The sequence below is a fragment of the Cryptotermes secundus genome, unplaced genomic scaffold (assembly GCF_002891405.2).
Source record: "Cryptotermes secundus unplaced genomic scaffold, Csec_1.0 scaffold666, whole genome shotgun sequence".
NCBI classification, from domain to species: Eukaryota; Metazoa; Arthropoda; class Insecta; order Blattodea; family Kalotermitidae; genus Cryptotermes; species Cryptotermes secundus.
In genome coordinates this window covers 176,780-202,266 of record NW_019731229.1, presented here as the reverse complement: position 1 = coordinate 202,266, position 25,487 = coordinate 176,780, and the positions used below count along the sequence as shown (strand labels likewise).

Sequence of the window (25,487 nt, the reverse complement as noted above, 5' to 3'; positions counted from 1 at the left end):
TGTGAAAAAAAAGTACTTTAATCTTCAATAAAATTACAAAACTTAATATGGTTTCCATAACAAAAATAGAAAGAGGATGATACACCAGATTTGCCAACATAAATGCCCAGTCCTCAGTTTTTAATTCAAATAGGAAAATAATTTGTTCAGCTGCTCCTGTTTCCTTCTCAATTATTATTTTTGGTTATGTTTAAAATCTGAATAATTTACACTGCATTTGTTTGGTCAGTGGCAGTCTTTAGTTTGTCCTTGGGGAACAATCTGTTCTACACTCCAATCAATTTATAAATCAATATGAAAAATTTAAGGGATGACAGTTTTCCTTTCAAAATGTTCTGTATAGTACGAATGCAGAGTAGTCAAGCAGACATGAACTCATCTTGATGTCAGAAGAGTAGTTGATGTTGAGACACAAAGTTTGGATATTGCATGTTGTTAGATTTAATTAAATTAGACAACAGAGTTTATCGAGCTCCACCTGCACCACTCTGCTTGCACACAAATTAATAACACAGTTGTTTGCTGGACACATGACACATGTAACACACAATGTAGATACCGATGACTGCTAGTCTTGCCGAGATAATGTCATCGGATGTTGACATAACTATCATTTCTTCCCACCTGGAAACAAACAGGAATAATATTTTGAAGTAAGTGGTATGACCTGCTAGCAATTATGTGAATAAGAAAAGAAATAATTCTGTTATACATTTTTTTCCTTGGCACTACAGCCCCAGTGGGTGTAGGCCTACCTCCATGAACTTCTCCGTTCACTTCGGTTTTTCTAGATCTTACACATTCAGTAGGACTCCTTGGGCAGGTGATCAGCTTGTCGCAAGGCCTCTACCTGTACACAAACACAGAAAAACGCACACACACAAACTAAACTTCCATGCCCTGAGTGGGATTCAAACCCATGATCCCGGTTTGCAAGTGAGCGAAGCCAGTACATGCCTTAGACCGCTCAGCTACCATGACCAGGCTGTTACATGTTTAGGAATATTTATTTCAAACTGGAATAAATTTCAAATAACCCCTAAAATATATTTAGTTCTGTTACAGTACCTCATATTCCAAGCACCCTATGGTCTACTTTAAAGTTATGCTGTGTGGGCTCCCCAGTAAACCCTCCAAATTTGCTCACAGGTGTTAATTCCACAATCAATCTGCCATATGATTCAGTGAACTGTGATAGGTTATCATTATAGCAACTATGATATGGCCTAGAAAACTAGGGAATCAGGATTCAGTTCTTGGCTGGAGCAGAAATTTGTTTCTTTGTCACCATCAAACCCTCCTATCCAGTGGGTACTGAGGATTCCTTCTACAGGAATAAATATGTCAAGCGAGAAGGTAATCACTTGAATGAATGAATGAATGAATGAGGGGTGGGCCATATTGACATGTATACTGCAATTTGAATTTTCTATTAACACAAGTTTCCTCCATCCAGTGCTCTGGTTAAGAATGCTTGGAGCTCTGCCCCACTCCCCCATATATCTTCATGCCATAGTGCCTAACTAGTACATATCCAATATAATATAAGAAGAAAATGAAGATGGTGAAGTACATACAAAAACTTGAAGTATCTGAGTTATCATCATGAGTATGCAGTAGGATTAAGTGACATTCCATTATTTCTATTTTTCATATGTCTGTCTCAGTTGTGTTAATTTACTGTCACAGTCTGTAATGACTGTAATGATACAAATTTATGATGAACCACTGGTTGAAGGTCAAAATTGAATACATCTAAAGGTCACCTACTGCTTTAACTGAAACCAAGACAGAAGAGGACCAGAACAAATCAAATTGCAGCCAGAATATCCCCACAGTAAATTGTGTGAAAGTGAGGGAAAAAGTACAGTTACATATACTTTTCAAAGTGCCAGTAGTGTATTTGTATTGAGCAATGACTTAGTTGTATCTGATTCCTGAAAGACTTGATGTGGTGAAGCAGTTTCAGAATGTTTTTGAAGTCCTGCAAGAATAAGTCAGGGTGCTTTCTAACCTTTAACCATTATTCCTACAAAGCATTTTGTACAATCATTCTCTTTTGGTTAACTCACTCACTCATGGAGCTGAACCCTTCTTGAGAAGTTGCCAATTGTGCAGGTACTCAAGAATTTCCCAGCATTTTATGGAACCTGAAGGTTGATTACGGTGTTCACAAGAGCCCTCCTCTGGTCCCTATCTTGAGCCAGATCATTCCAATCTGTACCATCCCATCCTATCTCTCTAAGATCCATTTTAATATCATCCATCCACCCACCTATGATTTGGTCTTCCCAGTGGTCTCTTTCCTTCTGGCTTTCCCACCAATATCCTGTATGCATTTATCTTCTCCCCCAGTTGTGCTACATGCCATGCCCACCAAATCCTCCTTGACTTGATCATTCTAATTATGCTTGGAGAAGAGTACAAGTTATGAAGCTCCTCATTATGGAATTTTCTCCAGCCTCCTGTCACTTCATCTCTCTTCAGTCCAAATATTCTCCTCAACATCTTGTTCTCAAACACCCTCATAGATAAAAAGTTGCTCTGTAAAATTTGTATATTTTTATGGCTTCTATTAGAAAACAGTTTCATGGGGCTGTACAGTGAACAACACTAATATTCTCCCACAGTCATCATGATAAAATAATTGACTATATTAATTTGAAATTAAAGAATCCTGTAAAGAGTAATTTCAATTTAGGTGTAAAGAAAATAACAATTTCATTCAGAATTATTGATAAAATACCTTACACAGGGACAGCACATATTTCTATCATAAACAACCATAAAATATTTATTTTGACTTCAAATGTAGCTATAAGAATTTCAGGTTTTTGAGTATAAACCCACATATCATACAGACAATAAATGTAAAAATAATTGTGGAATGATTTAAATTGATACTGTAATTTGCAACTTACTGAAAATTCTGAAAAATAAACTATGCTTTGAGTCCATGAGGAGCTGGGATAGCGTGCAGTTCCAGTGGGAGCAAAAATTGTCACTTCTCCATGTCTTCCTGAATGGCTCTGGGGCCAGCCTCATATCCAATGGGTTTGGGGTTCTTTCCCCTGGGGCTAAAGTGGTTGGGGAGTGAAGATGACCACTCACCTCCAACTAGTGCCAAGGTCAAGAAAACGTGGGTCTATACATCCACTCCCCTATATGTCTTCATGGCATAGTGCTTAATTAGTTAAGCACAGGGACAATTTTACCTTTACCTTTTACCTTTGAGTCCATGAGAATGATATAAACTATTTTTTCCCTGGTAGCACAGGTTTCAAAATAGCATTCTAAAGGCAAAGCTGATTCTGTACTTAACTAATTAAGCACTATGTCATGAATGTATGAGGGAGTGGATGTCTAGATCCACGTTTTCTTGACCTTGGCACTAGTTGGAGGTGGGAAGTCAGCTTCACATCCCTGATGTTTTTACCCCCAGGGAAAGGTCCCCAGTACTCATTGGATAGGAGACTGGGTGGGGCCCAGAGCTGGTCTGAATGATGTGGAGAAGTGAAATTTTTTGATCCTACTGGGACTCAAACTCCAAATCCTCTGTCATCCAGCCTGTAGCCAGTAGCTATATTGACTTCGCTATCCCAGTTCTCAAAATAACATTCTAATAATTTAAATACAGTATTAATTTAATATTTCAGAAACTTATATGTAATGATACTGAGTCTGTTATTTCTTCTTAAATAAGGAACTTTCTTTATTGTCCTCTATTCTTTCAGTAAATCTCTTCAGTGTTTCAATCCTCACCCATACTTTCCTTGGCTTAAACAGAGTTTGAGCAACTCATTGTTGTCTCCAAAATAATTCAGTTCTTTTGCCATAACATATACTAGTTCTGATGCAGTAAGTAGTAATAGGATTGATATATTTCTTACACACCTTATAATGCAATCTCTGTTATGATAAGCTTATAATAACCACAGAAATTGGAGATAGTAACAGAAGATGTAGATTCAGCACTGCTAATAAACCTACCATTCTGTATGATTCTGAGCTGGTTCATCACCTTCGAAAATTACATCACGTTTCCCTAGAATCAATTTTAGTATTTTGGTCATCTTCTTTGTCTCTAAATGCTCTCCAAGATGTCTGTGCATCAGAAATCTGTGCACTTCTCGTACATTACCTGTACCTCTAGTTCTTTGTTAACCTGTATTTACTATCCTAACAATATTAAATTGCATATATAAATCACAAAATTTCTTGTTTCATAACATCTTTTATTCAACATTTATTTCTCTTTTCTTTGTCCTGTTATTTTCTTGATGATTTTGTTTCCACAGACCTGCTCATTATGTTGTACCATCAAAGTCACAGAGCACATTTTATAACCAAAAGAAGAGAGAGGAGAAGTGTGATTAAGGGAGAAACCATTACTTAGTCAACAGAAATTCTGAAAGAGAAACAGAACAGGCAATATAATATGATGGGTGATTGGAGAGTGAAGAAAGGATGTAGGAGAAAAAAGAATGCCCAGTTTTGAAGGGCGAAGAAATCAGTGTCAATTCTGTGTACTGAACAGTGAGGTGTGAGGAATTAGATAATAGAACATGCTTTGAGGATCATCTGTCAGGAATGTCAGAATTATTAAAAATTAGACGAGTAAATTCTGTCATACAACTTCTTAGATTATGTAGGTGACAATAACATTTGTGGAAGGAAGGTGGACTGTAATGTCTATTGCAGTGGGCAAAATGAAAGTTTGCTGAGGGCAGTGCAATAATTTAAATACTGAGGAAACTTTGCATTAAGGAATTAAATGCTGTTAAGTGATACACTGAAAAAGTGGTCTAATTTACATTTTCATCTCAATAACTATATTATAAATATATAATTATGTTACACTGTATCACACAGACGCACCTTTTTTGCCACCTTTCTCACCACCTCCTTTGCCACCACCACCTTTATCTCCTCCCTTTCCACCACCCGAAGCTTTTTTCTGCAACAAGAAAATACTGTAGTTAATAATTTCATGTTCTGAATTCTAAACGGATAAATAAAATACAGAAGTTCAGTCTCACCCTGTCACTTGCATGTATAATATGTAAGATTAGCTTCTAGGTAATATAAAATTCATTTTAGGTCACATTCTATTTTTAGGCTACAAGTTTATGTTCCTGTTCTACATGATCCTAAACAAAATCTGTAAAAACTAAAAATTAGTCATAATTTTTTTAATTAATTTAAATTCTGTTAAGCCAAGCTGAGCGTCCAAATCTGAAGAGCGATTTATGATGAAATTAAATAAACATGAAGATTATGAGATACATTTTATTCAAAATGTATTCGGGATGGAAATATTTTTTGTTACTATTGTTCTGGTCATACTAAGGTGTGATATTCTCTGGGTATGTATGTCTATATACAGGCAGTCCCTTTGTTATAAACAGGTCCCGTTCTACAGATGTCACTAATTTCGTTTGTAAGTCGATCCCAGGAACAGAATGGCACAAATAATGGTGTGCCAGAATGTAACGGTGATGGTAACCATGTAACCTCATGAATTTAGGTCATCTATTGGCAATGTCTGTAAATCAGGTTCTTTCTTTCCTTCCAGTTACATTCAGGTTTTGTGCTGCTTCAATATATTAAAGCCAATAGAATAATATGTCACAGTATCATTTTCGAGAGCACATCTCCAACACAGCCTACGTTAATCCACCATTAAGCTGAAACATAGTATATATAAGGAGTAACATTAAAAGGCAGTATTTCTGCAATATCAGTAATGAAAGAGAAAAATAATTAAAATGAATAATGAAGTACTGTTTATTTAATTGTTCCCATCATCATCGTCTTAGTCATTATTGTGAACCACCGCTACCACCACCACCACCACCACCACCAACTACATCTGGTGTTCTTTTGTAGTGTGGGAACATCCCCACATAGAACGCTGTTTCGCCGGTCTTTCAGACAACACTCACTCCTAAGTGAATCTCACATTGCTCAAAGTCAAAGTCATGTTGCAACTGACGGTCAGTCAGTCTGTCTGTCTTGGTGTCGAGCCCCAGTTGGGGCCTCATGGCCAGATATTTCTTTTTGAATGAAAATTACTGTCTTGTCTATGTGGGGCGCCCTCTCTGATGAGAGGTCGGGTCTGTCATTTGTCTCACACATTGCTGGACATTGCGCTCATATTTATACAGCACTTGCTGTCCAGCCCAACTTCACATCATCGCAGGCCAATCAGCACTCACAATCGCAACTGCAAGTTTTGCTCCACCCATCAAGCATGATATAAAAGGCGGAGCCCAAAGCTCGCATTTGTCAGTGATCACATTCAGTTCAGAGCGACCGGTCATCAGAGGCATCAGCTCTTCACTGCAACCAGGCAACTGACGTAGTTGCCGCAAGTCTCCAGCGACCAGGCAACCGAAATAGTAGCCGCAAGTCTCCAGCGACCATGCAGCTTGCAACTCCAGCAACTGAAGCAGCCGTTTCTACCGGCGTGCGCAGCACTACATCACCATCCAGACAGGCCAGCTGAACGGTCATAAGACTCTGCCTACTATGGAGGAGCAAAATCTGCCAGCACACTCGCGGTGAAACAAACTGCCCTTTGAGGGCCAGCCAACTTTTGAACATTCCACATAGCTTCGCAGCCATTCTGTAAATTCAATTTATACGATTTAATATATGCAATTGTTACAGTTTTACATGGTTGTCATTTAGAATACCGACAAGCCCACAGTAGTTTCTCTATAGTGCTTGCATTTAATTGGCTTTATACCTGTAGTCAAACACTTCAGTAGATTAACTGAACTGAATTGTTGTTGTTATGATGTATGTATGAGGGGTGGGCCACAATCTGACCCCTCCACCACGACCAACAGTGATCTATTGTGCTTTTGTTGTTATAATAATTCACAATTGTACGAACATGTGTTAATCATCAAGTACAAGCTATTTCTCATGAAGTAGGCAGCAAGTAGTGCTCCATTTAATGCCATGCCTACTTCATGCTGGTCACTTTCTTGACTTACTCTTTGATCCTGATGATGGAGGCATTATGTTTCTACAAAACATCACTTGAATTTCACTAGATTACACATTGTTATACCCCAGAAGAAATAAATCCTCGTTATTATAATTTACTTAGATGCTGATGTAGTTTTCTATGTTGGAAATGACATTTCCTTGGACAAAACAGGTTAATTAGAAGAAGAAAAAAAAAAGTAAAAAGGGGCTCTTCTAAAGACAATGAAGGAGCCTTCTGGTCACTTACAGGAGTTGTAAAAACTGATAACACTAGTTCCATGGAACATTTGTCTTTAGAAAGTTAGACAGCTCTCTACATTTTCTCATATTAAATTTTCTTGTAATAAGCACGGGCATCTGAGACATCTCTGGTGACAGATGCAAATCTTGAGCAATTGTGGTTTAGCTCAAGCAGTGTCAAGCCCCCTCAATCATCTGAAAGGTCTCAACCATTTGCTCAATCACTGTGTGCCCAAGTATCCAGCACAATGTAAGAGCTATGCTTCACGGCCACAATTGTTCCTGAGAGTTACAACTGGTTCATACATATTAAATAGCAACTGTATGGCTGAACTATTAAAAAACTGTGACAGGTAATAATTTCTTTCATATGTATGAAGTTTAACATTTATTACTTTGCGACTTCCTGTGAATCCAATATACAGAATGTCCCTCTCTCTTAGTATATGCACTGGTTGTAATTTCATAATTTAAGATGTTACATTTTAGCATCATGTTGCACTAGAATTGTTGCCTTTTGTACACATGTTTAACCACCATCTTGTATGCAACACTAATTTTTGTGTTTAACATATCTTATTGCAATGTGTTTTGGCCTCACTCGGCCATCATCAGGTATATGCTTGCTAAAATTGTTGCACTGTCATCTAAGAATGTCACATGTAAATGTGTTGTTACTTTTAATTTAAACATTTTAAAATCTCTATAAGTTCATAAATTTTTTAATCAGCTGCACTTAATCTGGTTTCCAGGTGTTAGCATTTTCTTTTATTGGGGTGGTGTGTAGATATCAACTCCCTGCTAAACTGGTCTGTTCTCTGTGGGTACAGATTTTTTATTTAAAAACTTTGAACTCTTAAAAGGTCACAAAATTGCCGATTCGGCTATGCTGCATCTGGATGTCAGGTTTGGGTGTTTTGTTTGTTGTGGTAGTGTTCGGATGTCAATTGATTACTGGGTGAGTCTATTCTGTGTGTGTACAGATGAATATTCCATGACCACTAGTATCATCCTATTCAGAACAAGGTGAAGAACTACTCAGAAGGCTCCCTGACTGATCTTCAAGGGACATCTTGGTGTCAACAAAGCCCTGAAGAAGATCAGACAGTGTTCTTACCAGCTATACGCAACAAAAGGTAGAAACAACACTGCGACACCTGTGCAGCACACCGAGGACCCTGAACACAGTCCCTTCTCCTGATGAATCAGCATAATGGCAGGGCACTACTCGAGAGGATTACCAAGGCAATGACAGGAAGAAGTCCTGCTACAACCGCCTAGCTAACCCTGCTGGATACAATGACGGAGGCCAGGTCTAGTTGTACTGCCCAACCAAGACTGGAAGGAAGTCGCCGTTGCTGCAGCCATCCTGGGAAGGCCCTTACACGGCGATCACCCAGATCAACGATGTAGTCTATAGGACCAAGTGTCATCCCAGGGTGAAGATGATGGTACCCCTTGGCAGACTTGCATCATATTGCACTGTGTAGGCATGTTACTGGGTAATGACCTCGAAACAAACAAAGAGACATCTGCTGCTAGGCAACAGATTCTTAATAGGCAAGTATACACAGACATTACTGAGTATCGCTTTCGCAAACACACATATTCCCATGGGAAAAAACTGGAGTACAACAATGAACGATGTTTTCTACTTAGTCCATGCCGAGATGTTATAAGGATGACAACTGGAGTAAGATTTCAGAGAGAGAGAGAGAGAATTGTAAGGGAATCAGCACAGTTGACAGCTAGCAGGCAATGAAGTGAGCACAGAAGCTGAAGAGTCTCCACTGACTGGTGAAGACAGAAGACTGAAAAGAATAAGCATGTGCTGTAGTGATTTGTAAAGTGTGTGAATTAGCAATGGCACTACAATCAAGTGTAGTCACGAGTCCTATGTTAAAGCTGTCAGTAAATCTAAGGGACTACTTGGGATAAGCAGCATTTAAGAGCAAGCAATGTTACCTGAGTGAGAGTAGGTAGGAAAATTTAGTGCATGCTGCTCTTTCAAGAAGCATTGCCCCCCACCCCTGGATAGTTCTGGAAGTAAGGAGATCAAGGTTGGCCGAGATCTTGAAAGGAGATTCAATAATAACTTCGCCTGGATAGAAGTGTGTGGAGTCCCCGAGTTGAGCTTGTCTGATGAAAATGGCTGTTGAGTTGAGCACAACCGTGAATTTAGCAGTGGCATCCAGCATTCATGTGTGGTGACAGTGTTTGGTGTCAGGTGCAAATTTAGTGAATTCTAGGAGTCCTAATGTAACATCCGCTCTGACGAGTGGATGGGTCTGTCATTTACAATTGCTTCAGGTCCTAGCCAGCGCAATCATTCTCAGGTCCGAGTCCCATGGAACTCATAACCACATTTTACTATCTCAGATTCGAGGCTCCCACCCAACCTGGAGAGCTAGGACCCCGTATTTTTATCCCTCTGGAACGGGGTGGACCAGTTATACCCCCAGGCACCAGGTTCACTTTTCATCACCTCCTATGACTCGCAGGGCTATGGTGAAAGTATCTGACCCCGCCTCCACACAGGAGAACTGCACTAACTGTATCAAAGTCAAAGTCAAAGTTATTGTGCGACTGACGGTCAATCAGTCAGTCAGCCGGTCAGTCAGTCAGTCAGTCAGTCTTAGTGTTGAGCTCCATCTGAGCCCAGATATTTATTACTGTTTGACAATTACGGTCGTCGCCCATATTGTCTTCCTTACAGTCATTTTCCACGGACTGAATATAAAATATCGTTTCCAATAATAACTCTATTGTTTTAGAGGCGTGTTTACCGACCCATTTACTTCATTCATTCATTCATTATTAGAGGGGATGGGTTTTCCCATGCACTTAGACCAGTTATTGGTCCATTGTGCGTCCCCCTTTAATTTCTACTGTTGCCATACCCTTCCAGTACTGGTGCTCGCTATCAGCCCCCTTCTTCCAGCGAGGTCGGCCCTCTTCTGGCAGTGGTACCCGATACTTCCCCATCTACTTAGAAACGGGTTTCATAACACCGTTATTTTATTGTTGCATGCGTATATGTTGCAGGTGTTACCTAGCAACGGCCACTGTTTACAGAGTCACCACTTAGCAACTGGTCCATATGCCACAATAATTATGGAAAATAAAATCTCAAGCTTTTATTTGATTGATCTAACTGAACTGATTTCCTCGCAATATCATTTGTTTACTTGTCTAGAAACTAAAAAAAAAACTTCATGATTTATTGTTTACTGTAGTTTATGCAAGCTACAAACTAAAACTGAGTTGTAGCAGTCAATTCAAGCACATGCGCAGAAACTCTTATAATTTAAGGTGTGTTTACACATGCAGAATTTGAGAACTAAATGTTTAGGAACAAGGATTTTGAAAGTAATCCGTTATTTTATTTCTTGAGTTATATATTAACATAAAAATTTACAATTTGTGAACATCACTACTGCTTCTATCCATAAGTAATAACTTCTAACACAACATATTAATGTTACATTTCTTTGCATTGGTACTTACGCACTTGGTTTTTTGTCAGCTAGGTTTCTAGCACAAATTTCTACCTCGTTTTCTATCCTAGTTCCACGCATGTGCGTGCTCTATCATAATTTTTATTTTATGGTTTTTTTATTATCACCCACTGAACTAGCCTAGTCCTATATGTTGAAATAGCTGGGTAAACCTGACAGGAGTTGTCCATTAATTGAGATTAGCTCTTTCTAGGGGGCCCAACTGTGTAAGTGTCTTCCTTTCTCACCTGAAGATGGAAACAGATCCAGTTTCTGAAACGCCCTGTCCTCTATTACCTAAAATTCCGGACAATGGAAAAAGTCCAAAACCTCAGTAATTCTGTGGAACATATTGTGACATGTTGACCCCCACCTCCCCAGCGGTACGTGGCGGTAACGTAACGCTCGCGTTCTTACGGTAATAGGCGAGTTCCCGCCCCGCCACTCCCCTCCGCGGTGACGTCACCGAGGGATATCGCGGTCGCTAGGCAACGCGAGTCAACAGCGGCGACGTTACGATAGTAACAGCGGTTACTTCCGCTAGCGTTACATAGCAACACAGCGCCAGGCAAAAAGGGTGCCTATTACGTGGCCGTTTTCCCGTACTGTCCGATCGAGGCTACATACGGAGCAGCGAAGGCTATTCACAGTCAGTTCTAGTGTGGCTACCGCAGAGTTGTACTGAGTCAGTCAGCGAGTCCTGGACCTATCGTCGAGTTAGCCAGCAACCAGTCAGTTGTATTGTGGCATTTGGAGTGTACTATTTGTGATACTGCAGATAGCAGTAATCGTCAGATTGTAATTTGGGTGATTGTAAGAGCGAATGTGAAATAAAATTCGCTATACAAAATACGGCGAGAATTTATTTGTCGCGATATACCCCGCGATACGCGACAATATCAATGGTTTGAGCATGATGGCTTGATAACTGGAATCCCACAGCTAATTAATTTTTTGTGGTATAAACTTCAATATAATTACCTTGTCCAGCTTTAGCTGTTCCAGTGTTCCCTCCCTTACAATGGATATGTTTAAAACTGAAGACAGGAATTTTGCTTAAATTCTCACAATCAACTTATAAAGTTTCACATTAATCAGACTGCAAAATAACTATCTGCATTTGTCTCCATCATTTTACTAATAAACACCGTGTTAAGTTTATTGCATTTCCTTAAAAACACAACGAATTTCTGGTCGGAAAACTTCACCTCCACAAGAAAGTTTATTTGCAAACTTACACTTAGTCATTCTGTAAAACTGCACAGTAGTTATATTGTCAAATTATAATTCATGGCAGATATGTATAACAGACAGGGCAGACTTCATATGCTAATTTGTTGAATATTATGCATAAGGTAAACAAAAAGGTAACGTTTCTGTGTGCTTAACTAATTAAGCACTATGCCATGAAGGTGTATGGTAGAGTGCATGTATAGATCCACATTTTCTGGACCTCGACACTAGCTGGAGGTGAGTGGTCAGCTTTAGCCCCGGGGAAGAAGCCCCCGGTACCCATTGGATAGGAGGTTGGATGGACGACAGAGTCAGTCCAGATGATGCAGAGAAGAGAAAATTCGCGACCCTACCGGAACTCGAATTCCAACCCCTCGTTCATCCAGCCTGTAGCCAGTTGCTATACTGACTACACTATTCCAGCTCCTAAATATTATGCATATTTTAACTACAAGATATATGCACATTTACAGGACTGTAAACCAGAGGTACTCATTTAAAGCAGCATCTTTGTACTGTAGGAATCACTGGATAGTTCTATTTTATCACTTTTCCTTTTGTAATTAACTTCATCAAATTTGGAAAGTTCTTTGAATACTTCTGAAATGGGTATGGAATCATAAAATCAAGGCCTGCAGAATTATTAGGAGCCATATTATAGGTACATGTTTTCCAAATCCTTGATTCCCCGTGGTAGTTACTGAGCTTAATGTTACTTACTTCTTCCCCTTTGCCCCCACCGCTACCACCACCACCACCACCTGCACCACCACCACCACCACCACCTCCACCTCCACTACCACCACCACCACCTCCACCACCACCACCTGGAAAAAAAGAAACAAATTATTGACTGGATACATGGAGTACGACAATGTTACATTTTACAAAAATTACAGCCCACAATAAAAAGTAAAGTGTTCCTGGCTACAGATCCAGAGGTCTGGGTTCGATTCCCGGCGCTACTAGATTCTTTCTGAGAAGTAGTGGGTCTGGAACAGGGTCCACTCAACCTTGTGATGATAATTGAGGAGCTATTTCAAGGAAATAGCGGTTCCAGTCTAGAAAACCAAAATTAATGGCAGTGGGGATTCATTGTACTGACCACACAAAACCCTGTATCCACTAAAGTTGGCACTAACATCGCCGACAAGCGGCAGTCGCTCAGTCAGTATAGTTCACTTGCAGACTAAAACCACCGAGTCTGTTTTTGTTTATTACAAGTTAATAACAGCTATACTATATTTAGAATATATAATCAATTACAGAAATTTGTAACATTATACACTTCAAAAGCCCATCAGTTTCAGTCCCTAAAGGGTCATCATCAGGGGCACACTTAATTTATTCTTAGCATAAATCATTCAAGGTTTTTCATGCCTATTTTGCTCACCACTTTTAATGCATTAAAATACCTTACACTTAATAAATAAGCTATATATAATAACAAGTATTAGTGTCATATCTCAGTAACGATGACTAAGAACAGATATTAAAAATATCCCATCGAAGAAATTTGGAAGAGTTAATACAGAGGACACACACCTGTTCTGCATGTAGTTGTTCCATGCAGTGTATTATTGTCTAGCTCTGTTTCTGTCTAGGTCAAATGTGAAGGTCAATATGAATATAATTTTGGAAATACAGTAGTGTATTGTACTGTTCACAAGGAAAGCTATATTAAGATTTCTTTGATTTACAATATATTATCCGATTCTGGCGTATTAAATTTCCATTGCAATCTCAATTGGTAATCCAGTTGGTAAAGCAATGCTTATCTTCCTAGCTGATGTAGAAATAGGCATTTTTATCCTCGTCAGGAATGTTTTCCTCTAAATAATACCTAATTTCAGCATTAAAATTTGATCATACTGGAGGACTATTTTAAGTTTGGTGGAATGTCGCTTTAAAGCACCTGTAATTGGTTGGATATTGGTCAAGTCATTATTTTCAATTAATGGACATTTACAGAAAATTTCTTGAATTTTAGAGCTGTATGTGTCAGGTGTAACACTTTGCAACGTTTATTAATTACTAAAAACTGTGTGCTGAAAATAAACTTCCTTTTTTTATTTGTGGCTAACCACTGGGAACAACGATAACAGATCGAAACCTGATTCAGGAGGAAATTAAGAGGAGATTGAACTCGGGTAATGCTTGCTACAATTCAGTCCAGAACCTTTTGTCTTCTCATCTGTTGTTCAAAAACATAAAAATTAGAATATACAAAACTATCATTTTTCCTGTGGTTCTGTATGAGTGTTAAACTTGGTCTCTGACATTAAGGGAGGTACATAGACTGAGGGTGTTTGAGAACAGGGTGTTGAGAAGAATATTTGAACTGAAGAGAGATGAAGTGACAGGAGGTTGGACAAAACTGAATAATGAGGAGCTTTATATCTTGTACTCTTCTCCAAGTATAATTAGAATGATCAAGTCAAGGAGGATGAGGTGGGCAGGTCATGTAGCACGAATGGGGGGAGACGAGGAATGTGTATAGGATATTGGTGGGAAAACCAGAAGGAAAGAGACCACAGGGAATACCACTGCATAGGTGGGTGGACAATATTAGTATGGATCTTAGAGAGACAGGATGGGATGGTATGGACTGGATAGATCCGGCTCAGGATAGGGACCAGTGGAGGGCTCTTGTGAACACGGTAATGAACCTTCGGGTTCCATAAAATGCTGGGAAATTCTTGAGTAGCTGCAAAATTGGCGGCTCGTCCAGAAGGGCTCAGCTTCATGGGTAAGTAAGTGAGTAAGGCTAACCATATCTGCCATTACAGTCTCAGCATTTCTTCTTCTTCTTTCATGTTCCTTTTTCGAAAAATAATCATTGTACGGTCATTTTGAGGCCATTTTAAATCCATCACAAATATTTAGTTGCATGAAAGGAAGAATGTGGAGAAATATTGTGTCTCTTTCTCCTCGTACAAAGAAACAAACTTATTGATTTTAGTCCGCAAGCGAACTATACCGACCGAGCAACAGCCGCTTGTCGGCGAAGTTTAGTGCCAACTTTTGTGGATAGAGGGTATCGCGTGGTCAGCGCAACGAATCCCCACGGCCGTTCATTTCGTTTTTCTAGACCGGAGCCGCTATTTCCTTGAAATAGCTCCTCGCTTATCATCACGAGGCTGAGTGCACCCCGTTCCAGACCCACTACTTCTCAGAAAAATCTGATAGCACCGGGAATCGAACTCGGACCTCTGGATCTGTAGGTAGGAATGCTGACCACTGGCCCACACTTTATAAATAATTCATATTTTGTGTTAACAGAGCCGAACCACATCTAAAGCCTTCCAGTCTTAGTTTCCATAGAAATGTGAGGGCTGAAATGCTATCCATCATTTGATAACTGTCAGAAATAAATAATCCTTTTATTTTCAGTAATGGTTATGGACAATCAGTGGCATTAATTCGGCGACTGACTGAACGTTTAAAATAACGCTTACCCTCCTAATTATCTCGCACCCATTGACATTCGGTGAATCGAAGATGAAGGAAAAATGCAATCCAGTACTTGTGTTAATGAAAATTATAACTATTTTTGCTCATTTCATAAAGGGAAAACACCGGATCACCACAAGATAAGTAATCTGGACTCATTATATTCAGCTGAATTCTACAGTTTTTTTTCCTCTTCCTGCAGAGAAAAACGCCATAAAGAAGTGAAACTATCAGAAGCATTTGCATCGCCTCATTATTATTTGGCGGCATTCCACAAATGGAAATTATTTTATCTATTGCTGCGTTCCCTTGAAGATGCATACTGTCCACTGGAGGCTTTGAGCCTTCCCTGCAGCGCATGCGACGTATCACACAGTAAAAACCTACATGCCATGAAGAGGGTAATTTCCTGGTATTAAAATGTGCGCGTCTGTAAGAAGTAATATTAATATATCTTCCTCGTTTCCCCTCGCCCGCTACCTCCAACCGCGTGTTCCGTTCTAGGCGGCCGCCTACCTTGCCTACCCCTAGTCCCGGCTTTGGCGCTCCATCCATCGATCCACAGGAATGTCTCTTTCATGTTCTTGGTACTGGTTGGGTGGACTAAAACCCCAGGTCAATAATTTGTCATCGACGGACGAGCCTTGTCATGTGGACTGTTACTTTGCCGTAAGATACGATTTTGTTCGCATAACTGTCGTCATCACCCTATTTGTTCACAAATTCAAAAAATACTGCATGTGAGCTTCAGGAATTACGTTGCACTACCGGCAGCTTGTAGTAATAGGTCTGCCCCCTTCCTCCAGCTTACACTGTTTTTTGGTCAAAATTGTTTTTGTTGTCTAATGAGATTCAATAATCAGTTAAATTCTCATTTTAAATACCAGTATTGTTCAACAGAAAAACTTATGGCAATAATGACCACCATGTGTATATAAAGTCTAGTGTTATGGTTCCAGTTACAAAGGCGCCCGAATATAAAAAGTAAGCTCCGATGGTGCTACGAAGGGTACGCAGGTTCCCAACATGGCGGTCATACATATTTTTGGATCTGAATGTTGGCACGGAAATGCGAAGGTCGTTTGCGTTAGAAATTATACATGTCCGTCTGGGCCAAAATAATATGTTTATGTCACGTGATAAGACAGCCAAAATGATGCTTACGTAACGTGAGAATGGTGCTTGAAGGAGTTTCGCTTTTTAAAAAAAGAAAATCAGACGGAGTGCCATTGACGTACGCATCATTGCCCGACATATTACAGTAGTTCTATGAATGCAAGCAAAAGCCGTTTCAGACTGAGTGGGGTTCAAAAGTGAATCGCCCACTTGAAGTCAAGAAAGTTCAAGTTATCATTTGGCTCATTTCTAAAATTCGTAGGAGAGAACGCCTGTAATATTTATATTAGCTACAGCTCAGTTATACGAATTAGCACTTTAGTTCAAATAATTTTCAATAGAGGAGATTTTTAAAGTAATAAAAATAATTTTAAAAGTAACAATCATTTACAAGGAAAAGTGATTCCCTCAAGATAGGTCAATTTGTTAGCATTCATACGATTCTCATTGGAGGGAAAACGCCGTATCTATGCAGCTTACACAGTCCAAGGTGACTAATGTTACTTACATATCACTACGGCATACTAACTGTGCATTCCTCCCTTTATTCGAGTTCAAAGCGTTTTAATTCAAAGCACTCACTTTTTAACATTGGCCTAAAATAATACGCACTGAAGTTTCGGTGTTAAAATGTATTACGTTTTCTTGTGAACGCAGTAATGTACAATCTGGTTCTATAAAATGTTAAAAAATTCTTGAGTAGTTGAGCCACTTGCGGTTGCTCGAGAAGGAATTAGCTCCATCGAATTAGTTAATTACTCGTTCTTGAGCTGACCATCACTGTTTTACACTTCAACTCCCTTATTAAATTCTAAGTCATTTTAATAGCTGCCACACAAACAATTTAATCGACAAAATTTATCTTCCGAATTTCTCTGGTCTTTTGTATGTCACATGTTGTCGCTGGTCTGTGCAGACTATGGCATCGCATTGCTGAATGCTTTGTTTGGCGTCAGCTGCAATCTGGTACACATAATTTTAACTTCTTGAAAAATCGGCCGGGATTGTATGTCACAGGCATTCACTAGCTTGCATCATAGCCTCAGACTCTGGTGAACCTCTGGATTGGAGAGACTAAGATACTCGTATATTTCACATGAAAACGATCAAGAAGCTAGTTAGTGATGTTGTGGATGAAGAATGAGAACTGGACAGTGATGGCGAGATTGGCTTAGAAATTGCAGACAGAGTCCGAGTGAGACATCAAGCGAGTGAAAGTGACGCTAGTTACGCTATTGTTGAACAGTTGGAAAGGTCGCGAACAAGGGGAATAGAGACATGAGCACTAGTGGAGGGACGAGGTGGGGGGGGGGGNAGAGGGGAAGAAGCGCGCGTGGAGAGGGGGGAGGGGTGAGGGGGGGGGGGGGGGGCCAAAATCGGGGTTGGGTTCCCCCCCCCCCCCCAGATTTTTAGAATGAAATAAAAATTTAAAGAATAATAAATTATTATACCAAATATTGATATCAACAAGTATAATTATTTTAACTGTGGCCCCATCTATATTTCAATGCAGAGACCCACAAGTCTAGGGATGTCCATAAAAATATTCTTAAACGAAATAAACGTAAGCTTGTAAGCAATCTTTTTCTGTCCCCCAAGAAAAACATCTTGACAATGCTCATGATAGGCAACTCACAGAATGTGACTTCATGAAAGCTGATGAACCAAAACTGGGTGCAGAACCAATGACCTGTTTTCACTTGTTTTTAAACGAAGACCCAACGTGTGAAATTGGTACAGAAACTGACAAGTGCCAGAAAGAAATATGTTACACACCCCAGCCAGTCCTAAATAAATTTGGAAGAAGTTAATTGATGTAAGTTTTGAGGTTTTCACGGCGATGACAATGAAGAAAGTTGTCTTCTGGGTTTAGGCACCGTGTATTCTTCGTTTTGGCCGACGTTTCGGAGGAACGTAGCGCCTCCATCTTCAGAGCAGTTGAATAGCTGCTACTCTCCGCAGCTATTCAACTGCTCTGAAGATGGAGGCGCTACGTTCCTCCGAAACGTCGGCCAAAACGAAGAATACACGGTGCCTAAACCCAGAAGACAACTTTCTTCAAGTTAATTGATGTTTATGTCACTGAAATGAAGACCCTTTTACTCACTATCATAAATATTGGTCTAGAGTCATTGCCTAACATAAAATACTGGTAGTCCAGCGTGAATGGACAACAAAAATAAAACTATTTGAAATTGTTATATCAAGGGAACTGCTTTTAGAGATATTTCTGATGTTATAGGTGGAAACTGTGTTACTGACTCAAGTACGCAACCGCATTTGCCAAAACAGCAAGATTAATCGTTGGTGAGCAAACAATACCGAACTTCTTGTCAAGTTCTAAAGCCGCGAAATATAATTCAACAACAACCCTATTTCTGACGAAGCCTAATGTGAAAAAGTTCGCTCGCTTCCTTGCTTCTCAGTATAGTCTACCAGTCATGGGTTCTCGATAGGTGGGAAATATTTTACCAGTTGTATTATAACTGTTACAGCATACAACAGAAATTATTCGATGTTTCAGATGTATCTATACTGCGATATTATAGCGCCTAAATTAAATATTTTAAAATTACGTTTCTGGAGAGGGTCAGTGAGGTTTATAACAAGATAGGAAGGCGTACTTAGCATCGAAGTGTCTATAGTTTCCATGTGATAGCAAGGTTTTCTTCCACGGGGTCACGGTACGTTGAAACTGTTTCACGTTTGTTACTGTTGCTTTGGTCGCTAAGTTGAATGAACCGGAATATGTACATCAGTTCATTTTACCGAATGAATAGCCTTGAATTGCCAGGCTTGTGAAAGTATTTATGATAATTTTTTATGATCATATGCCAGTATTTCTTTATTAAATATAATTTTGGTTCGGTGCACATTTGAAAGGATATATTATTTCCACAGTTAAATAAAGTTTTCCGGCAAAGCAGATAACCCAGACGACGAGTGTAGTCCACATTCGTTTTCATATAAATTAACATTCAGCATAATCAACTAAATGAAAGGCTTAACAGATACTTAAGTGGAAGATCGAGGAACTCTTTCTGTACGCCTCGAGATATTACTAACTCTTACTATAGGAGCTGAAGTTTTAAGGCCGTGAATACCAAAGGGCGGAACTAGATGTGATCTCGACTCACTTCTTTTCCGCTTCTTATTTTCACATTTACTTAAAATCCATACTAAAATTATTCCCCAACCTCTTTCTAAGCCTCTATCCAAGCGATTTCCCCACCAACATTCTTCAGTTACTGCATGCAAAACGATCTATAAATTGGTTCGTAGTTATTGATCCTACTCAGCTGCAAAAATTATGTACCACCAAATTCATATGCGATTGACCCTAAGTGGTAAGAAAGATGAAACTAAGGACATAACGTATTCCAAGACGCTGTCTTGGCATTCTGTAAGAACAGAGGAAAAACACGAAAATCACATTCTGTTAGTAGGTTTCCCTTCCGGGATTCGAACCGATTAACGTCCGACACTTTGCTGCTGAAGTGATCTCTCTAGTGCATGCCTAAAATTCGCCTTATATAGAGCGACGCTACTATATCCGTTGCCTGACCATAACAATTTGTGGAGATTAGTAGTAGATTCGACTGCATATTCTAAGCACAACAGATACCTCAACACTCTGGGCTTCAACGTAAATAAAATATCTTGCCATGTGCTTCTTGATGATATATTTCTTGAGTTATTCGATCCTGAAGATAGATGCAATGCGTTCTTCCGAATATCTATTACTTTCGTCCGAACTACAGATGGCGTTATGCACAAAACATAGTTTCTCCATAGCCACCGCTGTGAGAATCTTAGATTCTCATAATTAATTGAAGTAAAACTAGAAGCAGTTCAGACCTAAGCTGAGTCCCTCATAATGCTAGGGTCGTCTGTGGGTACCGCAGACAAGCATCTATAATGGTGGATCTATTTATGAACGCCAGTCTATAAAGACTCCCAAATATAATTTTGCCTGTGGTTCTGTATGGGTGTGAAACTTCGTCTCTGACATTAAGGGAGGAACATAGACTGAGGGTGTTTGAGAACAGGGTGTTGAGAAGAATATTTGGACCGAAGAGAGATGAAGTGACAGGAGGCTGGAGAAAACTGCACAATGAGGAGCTTCATAACCTGTACTCTTCTCCAAGTATAATTAGAATGATCAAGTCAAGGAGGATGAGGTGGGCAGGTCATGTAGCACGAATGGGGGAGACGAGGAATGCGTATAGGATATTGGTGGGAAAGCCAGAAGGAAAGAGACCACAGGGAATACCAATGCGTAGGTGGGTGGACAATATTAGTATGGATCTTAGAAAGACAGGATGGGATGGTATGGATTGGATAATCTGGCTCAGGATAGGGACCAGTGGAGGGCTCTTGTGAACACGGTAATGAACCTTCGGGTTCCATAAAATGCTGGAAAAATCTTGAGTAGCTGCAGAATTAGCGGCTCCTCCAGAAATGCTCAGCTCCATGAGTAAGTTAGCAAGTAAGTCTATAGAGACACTTCCTATTAAACTTACAAATCCGAAGTCAGGTTCCAAGTAACTCAAATTATGTTGTAATAAAAGAACTTTCTTATTATTGCTTCTTTACCGACAAGAAAATATGATCATGAGAAGGTTTTTAAAGGTATCCAGTATTTATATCGTTGGTGTCGTTCCATCTTCGTTTAAAAATTTTCCGGTACCTACGACAACAAAAAGGCATGCTAGCCCAAGATTACTGTAGGGTCAGTACGGCGCCAGTTGCTATTCTACAAAGAAGCAGTTCAGCGTTTAGAGTGACATGCTTCATTCCTTTCTGTGACTAACTGTTTGAAGACAAACATTTCTTGCAATACTCCTTTAAATGACAAATGCCTATGCTTTAATTTCCGTTTTACCTATTCTGGGTTTGACACAAAAACTGTCCTATCTTATGTCGTTTTTAGACGTGTTGGCAACCCTGCGGTGGCCTATTAAATCAACTCAGCCTGTCAATTTTTATGCATTAAATAACTGGAGGCCCACTGCATTTTCATTAAATTTGATACAAGAATATTTTAATATGTACCGCTGACATTACATTTTCAGTTAAAATTGGACAAAATAACAGAAATTTTACACGAAAACCTATGTTCGTTTCAGCGTGTATCTAGCTAAATACTTATTTGAGCGAAAAATGTTCAGAACAACAGTCATCAGAGATATCAAACACATATTTTACTTCCAGCACACTTCTCTGACATGGTTTCAGTTTTAGGGATAGCTAAACAAAAGGGGCGCTATGACTGAATTTCCGAACTTGTACATTCAACAATCAACAATGGTCTTCCGAACACACCCATAGACTGCCAAAATATTTTATTCTCGTTAATAATTTAACGAAGTTCCATTCCACCCAGATTTATAATTAAATATACACACACATATATAGTATATTTATAATATATATTTAGTTGGTCGTGCTGTTCTAAGTATATTATTCTCCATCACAACAGGTCAGTTCACACTAAACAAAAGTTTCAGAAAAATAATATAATTAAAAAAGCAAAAGACAGTCTTCAATGAGTTCAGATGGAATTATATATGGTTTGCTTTATTCTTTTAATGTGGTGCTCTTACAACAGAGCCTTGAAGAATAAGCCTTCATTTAAATATGATATATTTTTAAGTCTGATTTGCATTTTAGTGTGTGTAATAACAGTAATCAGCGAAGTTTTAATACAGATTGTTTATTCATTTTGTATATAGTTTTGACTCTTCGCCAATGTGACTCAGCTTCAACTAAGAGTAAACAGTTGTGTGGGAATGTAGTGTCGAAGAGTACTTTCTTCTTCATTGTGTCTTGATGTATTTCAGGAGAACTACCCAGAAGAACTTATTCTACATAGTCGCCACTGTGAGAACCTCAAACCCAGCAGACGTGTTTGTTTATTGAAAGGGAAGATTTAATCGTAGTCTTCATTATTAAGTTTATCTAAAATGAGGTACATCCAGAATTACAGAATATAATTTCCTTGTCTCACATTATACTATATTCTTTCTCATAAGTAATTTGAAGAACATAGATATTAACACATGTATATTTGTTTCTGGGGAGCGATTCTGTTAAGTGTATAATTTTAACCTATACATTCGTTTTAGTTTTAATGTGGGGTTCAATCAGCATCCCATTCTGGGTGTGGCACAAAAGTTGGGGATATGATGATCTCTGTAAGACCGAATTTCACTTAACTAACTGCTGTTGCTGAAAAATACTATGGTACAGACGTTCTCTGGACTGTTGACTAGGTGACAAAAATGTGTCATGTTTTCACGGAGATCCTGTGGTGTTTTGGAGACGTCGAGCTAAATCTTGAAGCGCAATCATCGGACAGATGTGAAAAAGCACTGGCAACGCGGCGAAATGGCTGATGACCGAATACTGGCTATAAAAAATCTGGAATCTCGTATTCGACAAAGAAATTTCTACAGAAATAACAATTTGGTGCAGAATTATTTATTTTAATTGGCATCCATACATATGGTCCTTCAATTGCAAGTATAAGTGTAACAACTACCCATGTAATTCCAACTGAGAAACAATTATATTTTCATAATACCTACAGTACTTACACAATGGAACCAAAGCCAAAGTAATAATGTCAACAAAATTTATAATTTTCAGAGCATTTATCCTTAACATGTGTTAGCAATATCCACATCTACGTACATAATTTCGATTAATTTTTAAGTACATTAGATTCATTAGTTCATTTTGATCTCAGAACCCCAGTATGAACACAGAGGTTTGTTTATCGTCACGGCGTTCATTTACGGTGGTGTGTTAATTAGTGACACCTTAGGTTTTGAAGCAATCGTATGCTACTTCAATTTGTTTATATTTGCCAATTGATCTTCCTAATTAAAGGGAGGTTAAACTCTCAATCACGCAATTGAAAAATTCTATTGCATATATTCTAAAATGTACGAATCTGCAATGCGCATATTGCTAGTTTTCTTCCAACTCATGATTCGTTCTTATACATTTCACAGTGCAGAGTATCGCTACTAACACTCATTTTTCTACTAATCTAGATAACACTTGGGTTAATATTTTAAGCTAGGTGTCCTCCATTACGAGAAAATTTCGTGATCATAAATAAAGCTTAAATACTACAAAAGTAAGTCTGGCGTTAGGCCAACTTCTTACCTTTTCCTTTGGCCATTCTTATTCAGTGAAGAGATCTGTGTGAGTTCGTGAGATTGCTACTGCGATAAATGGTAACGCTACACACGACGCCACAACCGTGCAACACTAAGCCCGTGTCAATACGAGATGTGAGCCCCGGGCACGTCTATAGCTGCCCAAGAGTAGCGAATCCCGTGCTAATAGAACTGCAGCTGCGCACGAGTAGTACAAGCTAATCTGGGTTAAACATAGCGGGACAGCTATAGCAGGAGTTTATGCAGATAATTATAGCATAACGAAAGTGGCAGAAGTTGGATGACATCTTTTAGAGGTCATTGTTAAAATTGCAGGAGGTTAACTATAGCAGAATAGCAACAGCAATAGCTGAACATATTAACTATAGCAGATAAATAGTTACAAGATCAAAACGCGTTAATGATAGACAATAACGGTAGTGGATGAGTTTTGAGCCGGTCTATCCCCGAAAAAATAGCTCCCGGTAGCCAATGGATATGAGTGGGTCCCATAGCCGGTCTGGAGGAGGCGAATCTCTTGCCCCTGCCGGCAATCGAACTCCGGCCCATCTCTATACTAACTGAGCTATCCCGGCTCCATCACATGTTCATTAAATTAAATATAAATATCGCTACTTCCTGTTAGTTAACTAATAAACGGTATAGGACAAACTAAAACAGAGGGCCAAGTCAGAATTAAATATGGTTAACTGCAGAATACTAGTGACGCGAAATGTAAGTAAAATGAAGTTATGCATATGCTTAATCAAGAACCACACCATAATAATGTGTGAGTGAGTGAAGGTATCGCTCCTTGCATTTTTAATCTCAGCCATTGATAGGTAAGGGATCAGCTTCACACCCTGGCCGTTCTACCAGCGGGGAAAGAGCCCTCGGTACCCACTGGATAGAAGGCTGCGCGGGATCCGGAACTGGTCTGGAAGCTGTGGAGATGTGAAAAATCTTTCTTGCCAAGAATCGAACTCCGATTGATCAGTCGTCCAGTAGTCTAGTCGCTATACCGGCTGAGCTTTCCAAGAAATATAAGAACTACAGGTACTACCCGCATATTAATGACAGAGAAACAAAAACAATAAGGAAAGAGTAGCAAGAAGTTGGATAATTTTGTTTTTCAGGTTCTCACAGCGGTGGCTGTGAAGTGTTGTCTTCTGAGATATAGCACAGCTAGTCCGATGCTTGCTGCCTGCTTGCATGGACAGGGCTATAAATGTTGTTCTGTGTTATTTTACGAAGATACGGGTCCGAACATACATTCAAGAACATTCAAGAGTTCAAGAAGGACTGTCTGAATAGCGCTGTAACAGCTCCGACATCAGAGAAGGCCAAGGCTAAAATCAGACTGGAGCACCAATGAGAAGTGGCAGCAGGAGCAGGTCTACTGTTTGTTCCTCTGACATCAAACAGAATATTTATAACGAACATATACTTCATATTCAGTTTTCCAATTTGCATTTTTGAAATTAAGTCTTTGTTAATATTTTGGGGTTTAAGATTTTAAGTTTTGCCACGCTTCACGGTGTCATAACCAAAAAGACCATACTATTAATACTTTTCGTTTTTATTTTTATGATGAATAGTGGTTTGTGTGTGTCAAGCCGTATGGAATAGTAGGTAATTACTTTCACCGACTGTGCTGTCTACTACTGTATCTAATTCTGATATTGCTCAACAGGGGCACTGTTTCCCGTTTAACATAAATCATGTTCACAGTCGGATCTGACCGATCTGATCGATCTGACTAAGGTCACAAGCGTCACAA

General features: G+C 39.2%; 1 protein-coding gene across 2 annotated transcripts; it reads right to left on the bottom strand.

Annotated features, from left to right (window-relative positions):
* LOC117282482 (rRNA 2'-O-methyltransferase fibrillarin-like) lies at positions 1-23,877 on the bottom strand. Of its 2 annotated transcripts, XM_033752334.1 has the most exons (4): positions 23,715-23,870; positions 12,690-12,754; positions 4,880-4,957; positions 1-626 (listed from the first exon to the last, which is right to left on the bottom strand). In XM_033752334.1, exons 1-4 carry the CDS (start codon positions 23,728-23,730, stop codon positions 504-506), a joined length of 282 nt encoding a protein of 93 aa, XP_033608225.1. In that variant the 5' UTR covers positions 23,731-23,870; the 3' UTR covers positions 1-503. The 2 variants fall into 2 exon arrangements, 1 of the variants encoding a protein (XP_033608225.1); XR_004513231.1 differs by lacking the exon at positions 12,690-12,754 and having other exon boundaries at positions 1-624; positions 4,879-4,957; positions 23,715-23,877.
* Between the last annotated feature and the right edge of the window lie 1,610 nt (positions 23,878-25,487).